The sequence below is a fragment of the Bremia lactucae genome, linkage group LG19, assembly GCF_004359215.1.
Source record: "Bremia lactucae strain SF5 linkage group LG19, whole genome shotgun sequence".
Taxonomy (NCBI): Eukaryota; Oomycota; class Peronosporomycetes; order Peronosporales; family Peronosporaceae; genus Bremia; species Bremia lactucae.
The window spans coordinates 1,547,736-1,563,003 of NC_090628.1; the positions used below are offsets into that span (position 1 = coordinate 1,547,736).

The 15,268-nt window shown below is 48.2% G+C and overlaps 6 protein-coding genes across 6 annotated transcripts; 4 read left to right on the forward strand and 2 right to left on the reverse strand.

The window, feature by feature from the left end:
* Positions 1-315: 315 nt before the first annotated feature.
* On the forward strand, positions 316-2,949 carry CCR75_003050 (uncharacterized protein; the record flags this gene model as incomplete). Its single annotated transcript, XM_067961147.1, has 1 exon — positions 316-2,949. One exon carries the CDS (start codon positions 316-318, stop codon positions 2,947-2,949), a length of 2,634 nt encoding a protein of 877 aa, XP_067823821.1.
* A 78-nt stretch (positions 2,950-3,027) lies between these two features.
* On the forward strand, positions 3,028-3,567 carry CCR75_003049 (uncharacterized protein; the record flags this gene model as incomplete). Its single annotated transcript, XM_067961146.1, has 1 exon — positions 3,028-3,567. The coding sequence occupies one exon, from the start codon at positions 3,028-3,030 to the stop codon at positions 3,565-3,567; it is 540 nt and encodes a 179-aa protein (XP_067823690.1).
* A 473-nt stretch (positions 3,568-4,040) lies between these two features.
* CCR75_003048 (uncharacterized protein) lies at positions 4,041-4,961 on the forward strand (the record flags this gene model as incomplete). Its single annotated transcript, XM_067961145.1, has 1 exon — positions 4,041-4,961. One exon carries the CDS (start codon positions 4,041-4,043, stop codon positions 4,959-4,961), a length of 921 nt encoding a protein of 306 aa, XP_067823689.1.
* An 812-nt stretch (positions 4,962-5,773) lies between these two features.
* Positions 5,774-8,665, reverse strand: CCR75_003047 (uncharacterized protein). Its single transcript, XM_067961144.1, has 3 exons — positions 8,244-8,665; positions 7,683-8,170; positions 5,774-7,621 (listed from the first exon to the last, which is right to left on the reverse strand). The coding sequence occupies exons 1-3, from the start codon at positions 8,538-8,540 to the stop codon at positions 6,046-6,048; spliced, it is 2,361 nt and encodes a 786-aa protein (XP_067823682.1). The 5' UTR covers positions 8,541-8,665; the 3' UTR covers positions 5,774-6,045.
* A 228-nt stretch (positions 8,666-8,893) lies between these two features.
* CCR75_003046 (uncharacterized protein) lies at positions 8,894-9,406 on the forward strand (the record flags this gene model as incomplete). The annotated part of the gene is made up of 1 exon (XM_067961143.1): positions 8,894-9,406. One exon carries the CDS (start codon positions 8,894-8,896, stop codon positions 9,404-9,406), a length of 513 nt encoding a protein of 170 aa, XP_067823681.1.
* Positions 9,407-9,497: 91 nt separating this feature from the next.
* Positions 9,498-11,693, reverse strand: CCR75_003045 (uncharacterized protein; the record flags this gene model as incomplete). Its single annotated transcript, XM_067961142.1, has 1 exon — positions 9,498-11,693. The coding sequence occupies one exon, from the start codon at positions 11,691-11,693 to the stop codon at positions 9,498-9,500; it is 2,196 nt and encodes a 731-aa protein (XP_067823684.1).
* Positions 11,694-15,268: the final 3,575 nt, after the last annotated feature.

Below are 15,268 nucleotides of genomic sequence, written 5' to 3' on the forward strand. Positions count from 1 at the left end.
TGGCCGATGAGGAATTTAAAACGTAATGACAAAAAGTAAGTCTTGCTATTGGCGTGTAACCATCGCTGCACGTTCGTGGTGTACAACTTGCGTGGTTTGATTACAACTCAACCGTTGCCTCGTAAAGATTGTTCCACTCATAAAAAAAGCCTTAAAATTTAATCCCATAATCCCTCTCGAATTTGCTATTCGCTATCGCCCCCTTGTCACACACGTAAGCTTCCCAATCGACGTCGGCCCCATTGCCGTCGCTTCGATCTGCATCAATCTCTATCTGCTTGCACCGCTACTGCCTATAGTCATCAGGTAACTATCATGAGCTACCAGGTTTCTTCTGTATTTTTACAAAAGTTCTCGCCTAAAGAGATTCACGAGCTCAAGCGCGTGTTTAAAGAGCATGACCACGACTACGCCGCTGCCGTCGCCGTAAGCGATTTGGCCACCGTGCTGCAAAAGCTTGGCGAGAACGTGACGCCCAATCAGACAAATGTCATGCTTCAACAGACAAAACTCGCACGACCTGACCAGATATCGTTCCAGGAATTTCTCGAACTGCTTTATGATTTTCGCAACGGGGCCATTGCTCTCGATCCAAAGCTTTTTGAACAGTTTACTTCCCTCACGCCAACGCCCGTGGCAACGCCAGATTTCAAGCCAGCGACGGCTGTCGAGATTACGCCGCTGGTTTTCACTAAAAAGACGCCCCTTTCGACTTCGCAACACACCTCACAACCACCGGCTTTTGTGCAAAAAACGCAGTGGCCACCCACTGGAGCTCCCTCAACCCCGTTAGCAGCCCCGACGCCAGTGATGAATAAGCTTCAATGGCCGTCGTCTGGGAATAACGCGGCTACTTGGGGCCACTTGCCATCGTCAGCACCACAGACAGACGTACCAACGCATACAGTCCAGTCCTCAAAGCCTCAGTGGCCACCTACAGCATCACATTCTTCAAATTCTCCGGTTGAGACGGCGAAATGGCCACGTACAACTGGCGATAAGAGTCCAGCAAAGCCGCAAGCGCTTTTCAACGCCACATCACCCAGTGTAACAAAGTCAAAAGGACCGGCTGTCGAGTCTGCCTCAAAAAGCGCCGCTTTTGCCTCAAATACGACATGGCAGTCTGCTGGGAATGACGCAGCTAAGCCTCAATGGCCTCCTTCGACGGCATCTAGCTCGAATCCGCTGGAAACACCCCATTCCGACGCTCCAAAGCTTGCTCAATGGCCGCCGACTGCGACATTGGCTAGTCCTCCACCACCGCCACTTGGACGCACGTCTTCGGAATCTTCGGCCTCGAAGGCTTATGAATATGTCGGCACCAACGTCGATGCTCACACACTAAGCGTTCTACAACGACGTGCGAGCGCAGCTGTGCAGTATAACTCGACAATTCACGAGGTCAAAGGCACAGCCGGTGGCTTGCATTCGTACTCGGAGGAAGAGACGGCTGCGTTTACCGAGCACATTAACAACACGCTCCACGCAGACAAAGATGTGGCTGCAATGATACCCATCGGTCTCAACGCAGGACTCTTTCATGCCGTGTGCGATGGTGTCGTGCTCTGTAAGCTCATCAATGCTGCCGTACCCGAGACCATTGATGAGCGTGCTTTAAATTTCGTCCCGCGAACGAAAGAACTAAATGTGTACCAGAAGACAGAAAATCAAAATTTGTGCATCAATGCAGCTAAAAGCATTGGCTGTAGCGTCGTGAACATTGGACCGGATGACTTGATTGAAGGCAAACCGATCTTGGTACTCGGTCTCGTGTGGCAGATTATTAAAATTCAATTGACGTCGACGATTAATTTGAAAAACCACCCGGAACTTATGCGATTACTTTTGGAGAATGAGACTTTGGATGCATTTATGAAGCTCCCACCCGATCAAATTTTGCTGCGATGGATGAATTACCATTTAAAAGCAGCAGGACATAGTAAAAAGGTGTCAAATTTTAGTACCGACGTTCAAGATGCGACGGCGTACAGCGTTTTGCTGCATCACATTGCGCCCCAGCACTGCGACGTGTGCAACGAATTGATTCCAGAAGAACGTGCGGCTCATGTGATTCAAAATGCACGTCGTTTGAAGGTCGAAACGTTTATTAAACCACGTGATATTACGAGTGGCAACCCGAAGCTCAACATGTCGTTCGTCGCGCAGCTTTTTAATACATGCCCGGCTCTGGATGTGATTGAAGAAGAGCTGAAAGTGCTTGAGGAGATTCTGTATGATGATGTTGGAGATACGCGGGAAGAGCGTGTCTTCCGAATGTGGATTAATTCGCTTGCGATCGACGAGGTGTATGTGAATCACTTGTATGCGGACTTAAGTGACGGCATGAAGTTGCTTAAAGTTTTAGACAAGATTCAAAAAGGTATTGTCGCGTGGAACAAGGTCAATATGGTGGCACCCAATAAGTTCAAACAGGTGGAAAATTGCAATTATTGCGTTGTTTTGGGCAAACAATTGAAATTTTCACTGGTGAATGTTGGTGGCGCGGATATCTTTGAAGGCGCCAAAAAGATGATTTTGTCGATTGTGTGGCAAAGCATGCGGTACCAGCAACTTAAGATTTTAAGTGAGCTTGCCGCAGGTCGCGGCGAAATCACCGATAAAGACATTATTGGATGGGCGAACACCAAGGTGCGTCAGAGCGGACGCGTTAAAGGAAACATTGTGGCTTTTCGGGACCCGACACTGTCGGATGGACGGTTCTTGCTTGATCTGGTGCATGCCGTAGAGCCACGTGCCGTGAATTGGGACATGGTCTCGCAAGACGATGCGGATGACGCAAAGGCTAGCAATGCCAAGTATGCGATCAGCTGTGCCCAAAAGATTGGCGCCACGGTCTTCCTCACGTACGAGGATATCGTAGAAGTCAAGCCCAAGATGATGATGACGTTCGTCGCCAGCCTCATGCTTGTGGATCACCAGCGCGCATAGGATGATGCAATTTGGTGCACGTCAAGGAAAAATAAAAAAAATACTACTGCTTAATAAAATTCTATCAATTTTGATATCATGTGTCTAGATTTGCAAGATAACAAAATTAATTTGTTGCGTATCAAGTTTTATGTTGCCATGGCGTCTAGAGGATGGGAAGGAAACGCGGACCTAGCGCCGCGGGGCACTTCCACAGCATCCGCCTTTGGTCCTTCATCGTCCACACAAAATGCTGGAGATGGCGCAGCGATTTCTATAGCGCCGGGTACGAAACAGAAGAAAAGGCGCAACCTCCTACGTGAGTCGCATCTGGTCTCGGCCGAAGGCTTTAAAAAGGTGCACCGGACGTTTCCGTACCAAGTGTCGGCCGATGTATCAGGGCGTGAGGCGCAAGCACTAGCGTCGCTTATTCGTATGTATAAACAGTGGGCGTATGACCTCTACCCAGGCCTAAACTTTGAGGATTTTGCGGAGCGAACGGAAATGCTTAGTAAAGGGCACCAGGTCCAGGGACTCATGACAGAGCTAAGAGAAAAAGAGAGATTGAAATTTGTGAAAAAAAGAGAAGAGGAAGAAGGCGAAGGAGATGAAAAGATTGAGGAAAGAAAACACGATTAACATTTAAGATTAGGAAGCTATGCAAATGTGCTGGCCATCGAAATGGAACATTTTTTCATGAAGCATTGATACTAAAGAATTGCTTAAAGCAATGAAATAACATTTGCGAAGCCTTTTTTTTAAGATTGTCATCAGTGTTGGCAGTGTACCGCACTCGGTGAATTATATCGGACTTACTGACTACTTCAGTCGTCACTTACGGAGGTACGCAACACTCAACACTCACAGAGCTTAAAGGCTCGTAATTTACTATTTTGACAATATCAACTTCCCGCATCAGAATTTCGTCGCTACCTTTCATACGCAGGTGTCCTACGACATTCATCTCACAAAAAAAGTGGGAGCGACTTCTGCGAAAAAAGAGATAGTATGCGTATCCAAAGATCAGATCATATTTTGGATCCAGTGTGACAATCATTCCTTTCTACCCAATTAAAGACACCATTCTCAATAGTGGGGCATTTTACATCTGTATGATAAAGAAGCCTGAGCTGCTCGTGACCGTCCTCTTCGGCAAGCAGTCGACTCGCTTTAGTGTACCCGCGGACGATCCGCGCGCTCTCGATATAGTCAAGCTTCATATCTACAACGAGTTCCAACTGGAATCCAAATTCCAACGTCTGGTGCTTCGTGGGCGCGATGTTAAGAGCGCAACAGCACTTACAAATAATTGCAAGCTGCTAGTACTGCGCAATCGCGCTTATCGTGAAAAAAATAGAGCATCTAAGCAAGACGAGACCACGTTCACCGATTCGTCCGAGCCGCCAAGATTTTCGGTGGAAAGTTCGGATTCTCATAGAGCCCCCACCATCGATGTGAGCGAGCTACAAGATAACACTTTATTAGTGCAAGTCTTTAGAGGGAAAGCACGCTACGACTTCATCTTTCCTTGTTCTGAAACAGTCATCGATGTAAAAATAAAGATTAGCAGAGTATTGGGGCTTGATTCGCCACAATCGTTGAAACTGGTGATCAAAGGGGCGACTCCTAGCGATGATACGGTGCTCGGCACTTTAGTAGGTAACAAAAAGCTAGTCAAGGCCATGGCATTGCTACAAGCACATCAACATGTGTTGCAAGAGAAACAGGAAGAGCTTCGAGAGCTACTAAACGACTTGGCTTCAGCTCAGGTGGCTTTGCAGAGAATACAGAGGCAAATGGCGCGCAATTTCTCGTCAAAAGACGAAATCTTATTCGAGCTATCGAGGATACTGGGTGAAGGGCAACAAATCGAAAGTAACTTGGATCTGATCAAGCAGCACCTAGCGACTGCAAAGTGCTCGAGACTCCGTACCAGCGAAGATCGACTAGCTACTGTCACGCATGCAATTCACGAGAGCAAAACAATGCAAGAAGTTGTTCAGCGTCTTTTGGAGACACAGATGTCGTTATAAATATCGAGCATGACAATTGGTACTGAATGGTTGCAGGAGAGATGTGGTGGTGACTCGGAATATCTTTGTCACGGTACGTGATGATCTTTTTCATAGATAAGAAAAAAAATAGATTTGCTACTCGTACTACATTCCGTATACGAAAATCTCAGCTTATGTAAAAGCAGTGAATGTCTTTACTTTATTAAGGGAAATGCATTGAAATGTCCTACATTTTGTCACAGATTTCAAAGAAAATGCAGCAGCACATATACTGTAGGAAGCACGTTATTTGATGATTAACCCTACCGCCTTCGTTTGCAAGAATCAGACAAGAAAACGGGAAGAGATGTGGATGCTGTCTAAATTCAATAATTTGCACCTGAGTGCTCCAGATGCAGGCAGCACTCCACTCTTAGGTCGCAAATATCTCCCACAAGCTGCAAAGTGGGCAAAGGTATAGCACCTTACAAAATACTACTGCGTTACTTAAAGGCCATCATCACACAGGCCCAATCACACGAAAATGAATGATGCGGTTCCGGGCGGTGCCATACTATTAGCTTACAAAGAACGAACATATGAGAAAAGAATGTGTACAATGCGTTTAGCCATTCAGAGAATCTTGGAAGATGTGAAGGCCAGAATCTGCATTCCATGACTGTCAGTCAACTCCGCAAAGAAAAGCATTTTACTCGTCCACTCCGGCTCTTAATGCTCGTATGCTTTGCCTTTGTAGAACCTCATCTATAACTCCGACAGTGATGGTCGCGAATATCTTAGTCGGGCGCGGTCCAAATCTTGGTCACAAATAAAGCAGTCGTCATCTCAAAGAAGCAAGATGATAGAATGAATCAAATGTGTTTGCCAAAAAAGCTCGTCCTGTACGCTTAGCATTTTTATTAGCGTCTAGCTGCCTTGAAAAAGTCAGCTGAAGAAATTCGTGCGTAAAGAGGACTTTAACATAAATATCCGCTAATTTAACCAAGCTTCAAAATCGAAGTTCAAACAAGTCCCACAGAGATATACAATGAAGAACGTGGCATGTGCGTTAGCATCAACGAATTAAACATCATCTTTTGTCATCCTATTCTTCTCAATCTACTTATAACGACAATCGATCCATGTCACCGGATACCCGCCACAATTCCTCCAGCGTCTGAAAGCCGTCCATCTTTAGATCCGACAGTCGGCCAACGTCGCCAATTTCATTCAGAAACACGTCTAGACTCCCGCGTCCAGCTAAAGTTTCATTACTGCCAGAACTACGTAATCGTCGAGCAGCCGACGCCCGCGCGATATCGATGCTAAGTCTTGGCTTGACCTTTTTCAACGATGGCTCGGTTGTCCGGCCGTGGGCTCCGTCGTCATCTTCCTCCGCTGTATCGTTCGATTTCGTCGATCCCGAGTTGCTGCTGGGCATTGGAGGCCTCTGACTTGCTTGGAACCGCTGTGCAAATGCTGCCGCGGGATTAAAAGCCTTTACTGATCTAGCGGGAGCCATTTTGCTTGACGCACTGTGCTGTTCTTTGCGTGCCTGGTGCTGCAAGAAGGCAGCAACCGGATTTGTGTTGGCTACCACAGGGTTTGGCTTACTTGTCTGGCTACGAGCAAACATTGCGGCTGGGTTCTCACGTGGTGAAGGGGTCCTAGCTTGACTAGTTCGTGGCTCCTCTTGACGCTGGACTCGAAATGGTCTCGAAAGCTTCGACTGGGCTTGTGGTGGTTCCTTCTCAGGGCTTGGCTGGTCCTGTTCGTGCGTAGGATACCGTTGCTGCATCAAGACAGGAGGCTGTTCACGGTGGAGAATTTGGTGAGGCATTCGATGAGAAACAGGAGAGTGTCGATCCGCAAACTGTTGCGTAAGATGTGGTCGCTGCACAAACGCAGCAGCAGGATTGGACGTGGTACTAGCATGCATTGGAAGGCTCGACGACGCGACGCCACCGATGGGTTTACTTGCAGTCGGTAAGTTGTAATCGTAGGACATGAGCTGCGGATGCGGAAAGTGGGGAGTCGAAGGGTGAGGCGACATTTGTGTGTCGCTGTACATGGTGCCTATTGAACGATAGTGGTTCAATTGCGAGCCCATGCCGTAGAATTGTCCATTCGTCATAGCTCCAGAAGGCGTTGACGGTCCTGAAGCGTATACGCTATTGCTCATAGTAGACGGATAGGACGGCGACGGACCTTGGTACTCTTGTCGATAGCCATCTTGCGACTGTGACGAAATCGCAAGACCATTCGAAAGCATGTGTCCGAGATTGGACCGACGGTCAACGCCATAGTCTTGAGTATGAATACTCGGGATGGGTCCCGACGATGGCAATTGATGTTGATAAACATTATTAGCCAAAGGTTGTTGCGTCAATGGCTTCCGGTAGTGAGTCATGGCCGGATCATACCCTTCGCTGCTCAAGTCGCTATGATACATGATGCCATTGCCACTCATACCTCCTCCAATCGATGAATGATGGGGCGTCGAAGCTGGCACCATGGAACCATTGGGATACCGCCCCAATGGCGTATTCTGTTGCTGAGGGTACATGGAGAATGCCGCGACTTCTTCGCTCTTGACCAACCGACTATCAAAATTTGCGCTTTGCTGATTCGATTGGCCAGCCATGACCTCGCCCTTGACCGTCACTTTGCCTTTATCCGATTGTCCTCGGCGTCCATGTCTGTAATTATTTACGGAATCAGTCTCTGATTCGCATGTACCCCCTTCCATTGACAACGTACCCCTTCCGCACTCGACAGAGTGACTTCCATCGAATCTTAACCGCATCTTCAGTACGTCCTGGCAGCATCGCAGCGATCGCTGACCAGCGATTACCCAGTCTCGACTGCGCACTCAATATCATGCGGTCTTCTTCGGGTGTATACTCGCCACGAATGATGCTGGGGTCCAAATGGTTATACCACCGCTCCCGACACTGTTTCGACGTGCGGCCGGGGATCCGCGTCGCCACTTGGCCCCAGTTCTTGCGACCTTCAGCCACCAGTTCTTTAAGCAAATCATCTTCTTCCGGTCGCCAATGGCCTTTCACGAGGCCAGGGGCGAGAACCTTGGTCCATCGTTGAAGACACTGCGTGTGGTTCCGGCGAGGCACTTCTTCAGCAATAGACTTCCAATTCCGTTCACCGTGGCGGCCTACGGCTTCACGAAGTTTCTCGTCTTCTTCTGGCGTCCATCGTTTGGGAATCGCCTTGTCTTTTGTCTTCATTATCTGTAGCCATAGTCATAAGTGGGAGACGTATTAATACATGGCGTCAAGTACGACGCAAACGAGTCATACGCACATCGTGCTGCTTCTGGCGAGGCACGCCCTTGATCTCGGTGAAGACACGCTTCATACCAGTCCGTGCTGGCATTGTTTCGCTGTGAATCGCTGAGGCGGGCGGGGTGGCTGCTGTCGCCTTGAGACTGCTGCTCATGAGCTGGCCGATTTTGGCTGCATTATTGTTACTCTGGCCCTCGGTAAAGAGAAGCTTGCCAAAGTCCGAAATGGACGACCGACCGTCACCCTCGATGGGAAAGCTCTCGACGAGCTCGCCCATGAGCTTAGAAATGGACTCGCGACTGACGCTGATGCTCATGAGTGTTTAGTCCTTGCTACGGACCAAGAGAGCGAGCGTTTATTGGCAACTGCGCTCCAGAGAACGGGTGGAGGATGTTTTACTTAATTTGACACACGTAGTGCACGACAAACGCAACAAATACCGGCTGACGAACTTGACAGGGTTCGGCTATGCAAGACCCGGGTCTGGCTCTCTGGGTCAATTCCGTTACTAACCCTTTGTTCTCCGGACGTTAGTAGGGGTATATTAAGCATTATCCTATTCAGTAGCAGTGACCACAGTAAGCCATCGGCAGTCCACGGCGATCTTTCGCTAAAAGCCAGGCGCGCTCTATTAAAGGACGTCGTGGTCATACCAGCCTTTTTTCAATTATGTCCTCGGCGTATGGCTCACGCAGTGCCAAGGCCAAGAATTCTGCTAAAAACAAGAAAGTGGGGCTGAATGAAGAGCAACAGCAGGAGATTCGCGAGGCCTTTGACCTGTTTGACACGGATGGAAATGGCACTATTGATGCTAAGGAACTAAAAGTAGCCATGCGTGCACTGGGTTGTGAGCCTAAGAAGGAAGAGATTACACAAATGGTCTCAGACGCTAACAAGGATGGCACGGGCACGATTGACTTTTCCGAGTTTCTCGAGCTAATGACGTCGAAGATGAGTGAGCAAGATTCACGCGAGGAAATTCTTAAGGCCTTTCGCCTCTTCGACGACGACCAGACTGGCAAAATTTCGTTTGGCAATCTAAAGCGCGTCGCAAAGGAATTGGGTGAAAATTTGACCGACGAGGAGCTGCAAGAAATGATTGATGAGGCCGACCGCGACGGTGACGGCGAGATCAGTGCGGACGAATTCTTACGCATTATGACAAGGGCGAGTCTCTATTAGAATATTGCGTCTGATTCCGTCGCACCTACCAAACTACATATCGTCGTCCCGAGTAAAAACTAATTCGTTTCGCAAGTCTTCTTCTTTCCTTCTATTCCTCGTCCGACGAAAAGCTAAAGTCACCGACTGCGTCAGCTGCGTCCACTGCTGCCACCGATTGTTGAAACTCGTGTAGTGACATCTTTTTCACATGAGCGACCGTCTCGTCACTGGCTGGCGTAGCCTTCTGTTTCGCTCGCTTCTTCCTCTTCTTCTTTTCCCCAATCCCACTGGCCGGTGTGGTGTCCTTGTCCTTTAAAGCCTCAACCGAGGCCTCGAGTTTGCGCTGCAGCTCCGACGCGTCGCTCTCGAAAAGCTTCTGTACGGCCGCTTCCCGCTCTGCACGCAAAAAATCGTCGAGCTGTGCCGTGTCCTTCGGGCACAGATCCAGTCGACTGCGTTTTGAGCGGATCCACGCAGCTCGTTTCTTGATACTGTCGCTCAATCCCCGAGCTTGTGCCTTCCACTTTGGCACCGCGCACGTGTGCATGAATTTGTGCAGCGTGAGCTCCAACGGCATTGCAAACTCGGGGAACGCGACGTTGAATTTGTACACGTCGCACTCGCGCTGCAGTAGCTCAAAGAGCCGCACAATGATCTGATCATGCACGCGCTTGGCTTCAAGTGTCGCTTTCGACAACTTCACACAGAGTTCGAGGTCGACTTCAGCAGATGGGCTCGTGCTTTTAACGCCTTTTTTGCCACTAGACTTGTACGACGACCGAAAAGGCTCGAGCTGCAGCATTTCAAGCAGAGCCGGACTGGTGGGGATAAAAGCGTTCGTAGCAAGTGCCAATTGCTGCAGCAGCTTGACGCAGTGAAAGCGTAGCGGTGTAAACCGGAGCGTACTCGACAGTCGTATGACTGCAAAAAGGAGCTGACTTAAGGGGTACACAAGCGCACGGAGCTGATTCTCTGCGGGATACGCACACAGCACGGCTGTCCACACACGCAATTGATTCAAAAACTGCCAATTGAGTACCGCCTTGAACGAATCCGAGCCGGGAGACGTGATGGTCTTGCGCACAGCAATCGCCAACACACGAATGTAAACGAAAGCGTGTTGGTACGAGCTACTGAGGTCCAAGCCAAAGAGCTCCACGACACAATTGCCCATGAGAACGTGATGAGGAAGCGTCATTTCATTCGTAAACTTGGTATTGCGCATGTAGGAGACATAAATACCCTTGAGACAGAGTTCCAAGAACGGGAACGGCACAGCAAGTGCCATGTCCCGAATCCGGACGAAAGCCAGCATGCATGCGTTGGCATTTAAAGACTTTGTCCATATTTGCAGTAGCGCCTTCAGCAATCGACGCGACGTCTTGGGGCACGGCACAACGTACGGAAGGTAATGTCTTAACTCCCGCAGAACGAACAGCTGTACGTCTTGGCCCGATGTATGCTCGAGCAGGTACCACGCACAGCTAAAGAATCGACGAATAACAAGCGCGTGCTTTTTCCACTTTTTGTCATCAATCTTGAATTTCGAATTTTCCTCGGACAAAGGGGCGAGTGCCACTAGAGCCGCCAATGTCTCGTGCGTTCTGCTAAACACATTTATCATTAAGCGATTGTACACTGCGTTGCTCTGCACATCAAACGTGAAGTCTCCCTCCTTGTTCGAATCGGCTGCATCGCTCGAGCGGCACACATCATTAAGGATTTTCATCAAACGACGCAGTCCCGAGACCGACTTGGTTTCATAGCACTCTTTCTCAGCATGTTGTAATACTGCCATCGTGACGACAGTTTGCCCAGTGCTCTGCTCGACTTCATTGTCTCGCTCCTCCTGCTCCTCCTCGTTTTCCTCTTCAGCGTCATCATTGTCATGGACATCATCGCTTTTTGCAATGGAATTTGTCATGTAACGCGGGTCCAGCGCACTCTCATCCTCTTCTTCACTGCTACTTTCGTCGTCAAGATCTTTGCTTAGCGTCTCCTTGCTGCTCTCGACTTTATCGTCGTCTTCGTCCATTTCTTCAACGTCCGAGTCGAGAAATTCAGCGTTTAAGAAATCATCGACGTTAAGGTCATCCAACATGTCGGTTTCGTCTTTTTTCGACGCATCGCCATCGACCGCGGCGGGCCTCGCCATCTTCTTACCGGGCGCGTCGCTATTACGCTCAAAGCGATTGCGTTTCTTGTCTTTCATAGACTGAAACTGCTTTTTGACATTTCGCTGCTTTATCTTTTGCTGCAGCAGTCCCTTGGCCACAAACTTGGCCTTCTTCTTTTGCCCGCCCATGCCAGTGCAGCTACAGGTTATTCAGCTAAATGCTTTGGTTGGCGTTGGAAACGCTACTAAACGGTGTGCACCACACGGATTAAACAGTACCATAGAAAAGAAGATGCCTATATTGCTTCAATGTTGTCACGAGGGTTTTCATTGTGTTACACGTAAGCTTGCAGCTTATGCAGGCCCTCCAACGTGGAAACTCGTAATTTATAATTTACAATGGCAGCGCAATTCATATCGTTGCTGACGCGGCAATCGACCATAAAAGATTTTAGGGGAAAATATGGCTATCTGTGACCCATAATTATAGTTTTTGTTGACGAATGTAGGCGGGCACGTCTTAATGCGACCACGCTCTACTTAAGCACACATCCTACCACAGCGAAGAAACGGTTTGACCGTCTACTCTCGCGTGGAGTGAGGTAGTTGTGGTGGACCTCACCGAAAGCACTAAGGACTCTTGTAATAGGGTGTATCATTACATGAAATTAACACTTAAAGGTTGTTAATTAATATATTATGTAAAAGGTAGATAATATTTGGAGAATATTACTTTATATAATAATGTTCAGAAATCTTATCCATAAATAGGTATAGGCCATTATATCTATTTATCCCGCAGACTAATCAGCTGCAAACGTAAACAAAGAGAGAGAGACAGAAAAAATTTCAATTGCATGTTTAGTATTAGTTTATATTTTAGTTAGCATTAACAGATAGAAAGAAGAGAAACTTAAATTATATTAATACAGTTTTCATTTAACCCTCTTTAAGGTAGTTGTCTTAAAGAGTAGTCTTCCTCTGCACGTACTAGTGTACGTGAAGTGACGTTAGGCACCACTCGCAACTGAAGCAGTGCGAAGTGGACTTGTACTGAAGCAGTACAAGTCGAAGTGCCCCCTTACACCTGGTAGCACTTTGTAGTCCGCCCAAGGACCACACTTCCTTCATCTAATATGGACATGTTAGATGACAGTGGGAATACGCATCACGTTTCGCGTGAAAGCTACTCCTTTCTAATTGACATAGAAAGGAGTGCGGTCGAACGAATGAGTTCGACCGTAGGGAACGATGCCATCTTGGCCATGCTGTCCGGTTTGGACAGAGATGCCCTCAATTCAGCCATCGCCAAGTTCATACTACATGAACTTGACGAGATGAAGGAGAAAGTAGCCTTGCTGAATCAGCAAGTCTTTCAACACGCAGAACTGTTGAGGTTACAACAGGTACAGACCCCTGTACCTGGGATGACGTACACGCGGGGGACGGTGAAGGTGAAAAACTATCAGCCGAATGACTCCCACCACGAAAAGGACTTGGAGAGCAAAGGATACCGCGCGCATAAATAAAAAAAATGCGGATCCCTCAGCATCAACTTCTCCAGGATGTCAAGCCGAATTTTGAAGCGTTCACAACCCTGACGACCCTTCGCACGGACGTCCTGAAGATCTGAGGTCAGCCGCAAGACTTGACCCTCGAGATCCACAATACGTCGTTCGGAAGCGCTTAACGCCTGCGACTGAACAGATGAAGGTAAGCCAGCCGCGAGTGGGTGGGCAAGATCGCCAGTCCTATCGGGCGCCGCCTGCACTGATGGATTCAGGTGGGAATCAACGCTTCCTTGTTGGAAGGTTGCATGCCCACCGCTCTGGGAGGCAAAGATATCAAATTTTCGTCAATGAAGAGATACGAGGAGTTTCGACTCTTGGGAACCGATCGACACCCAACGTATTGACGTGCCCGGTTTGGTGACTGCCTATAAATAGGAGCACCAGCTGAGGCGTCTTCGCTAATTTCAAATGGACTAGCAGAAGTAGCGTGGTGAGAAGGGACGGGGGGGGTACAGTCCCGCCCATGTTTTCTTTCACACGCAAGCGAACAAGATTAATTCGCTGCGGCCGCTGTTGCATCGCATCGGAATGCGGAACAATGCGGCGCGCAAATTCCGCCACGTATCGGTCGAACGTTTCATTTGAAAGTAACACGACCGGGATCGGGGAATACGCCCAAGCGATTCCCCCTGAGACCTCCATACAATATAGAAGGCATAATAATTATGTGCGTCTAAATAGCACGCTCTGGGAGCAAGGCTCTCGGCCCGTTGGCACGAGGTTATTGAGATGGAGGGGGCATAAGTGGTATGCCACCAGTCACATAGCCACGTTTGATACGACTGGCTTGTGACACCGACTGAGCACGTTCGCGAGTCGTCGGTGGAGCTTTAGGCTCAAAATCCTTATGTCAGAACCATTATGAATAATCTGAGCAATAGCCGTTGTGGTTTTACCCAACCGGGAAGCGGCTGCACCTTTATGGGCAGTGCTCTCATAAAGGTCGCCGCGCTAACCAGCGCAGACAAGCATTACAAAACTTTACTGTCTCCATGTTTGGAGCGATGAGAGAAGTTTGGATGGGCAATAATGCGCCGCCATCCTTCTGTTGAACGCCCAGCTACGCTACTACTAACACAGAGGGAATGCGAACCACGCACTCGGTATGATAGTGAAAAGAGTAAGTGGATTAGATTAAGATCCGTTTTTAATTTTGATACGAAGACCATGGTCCACACAACACACACGACGTGTAGTACACGCATTAACACGCAATATAAACCATCACGGTTTAACACCACTAAACCGCAAGTTCAACGTCCACCACAAGATCGTTAAACTTCCAATGTCTTCCTCACCACGAGGCCAACCCAGCTCATACAAATCGCTGCGATTTTAAAGCATCTAGGACAAAGTGTGATGTCCAGTAGTAGTGATGTCCGCATCATTACTATGAGCGACGGATCGACATCCTCACCATTAAAGTGGGATGGATCCCTAAGCTCTGTTACGCGACAGCAGCAGTAACTGTCGGCGTTTCGACTGAGGCATTTGATGCTGCCGGCGTCTTAATGCGGTGCGTGCGCTTAGCGCGTGGTTGAGTGGGTGTCTTCGCAGATGACCCACAAACGTAGCCCCTTTTAGGTGGCATATTAGGCTCCGTGTAAGACACAGGTGGAAAGAGTGAATGAGAGAGCTAAGCGGCGCGTAAAGCAGCTCGCTGTTCCTCTGTCCTCTTTGACGAATTTCAAAATGTCAAATCGTTTTTATAGGGGAGGGATGGTGTACCGGTATAGAGCTGCTCTAATGTTACACAGTCTTCGTTAAGTACACTTTTTGTACTTAAGGGAATGGTCAATTACTTAAGTAAAGTAATGAGACCACCACTTGAGTGTGGTTCACATTGTGACCCTGGTTAAAATAGGTATTTTTATTTAATCGTATCTGAAAACTACTTCCTTATTGGTAAGTGCGCACGAGAAGTCAGATCAGCGCTCCCGTGACGACACGACTTGTACTGCTTCAGTACAAGTCCACTTCGCACTGCTTCATTTGCGAGTGGTGCCTTACGTCACTTTACGTACACTAGTACGTGCAGAGGAAGACTACTCTTTAAGACAACTACCTTAAAGAGGGTTAAATGAAAACTGTATTAATATAATTTAAGTTTCTCTTCTTTCTATCTTAATGCAAACTTAAATATAAGCTAATACTAAACATGCAATTGAAATCTTTTCTGTCTCTCTCTCTTTG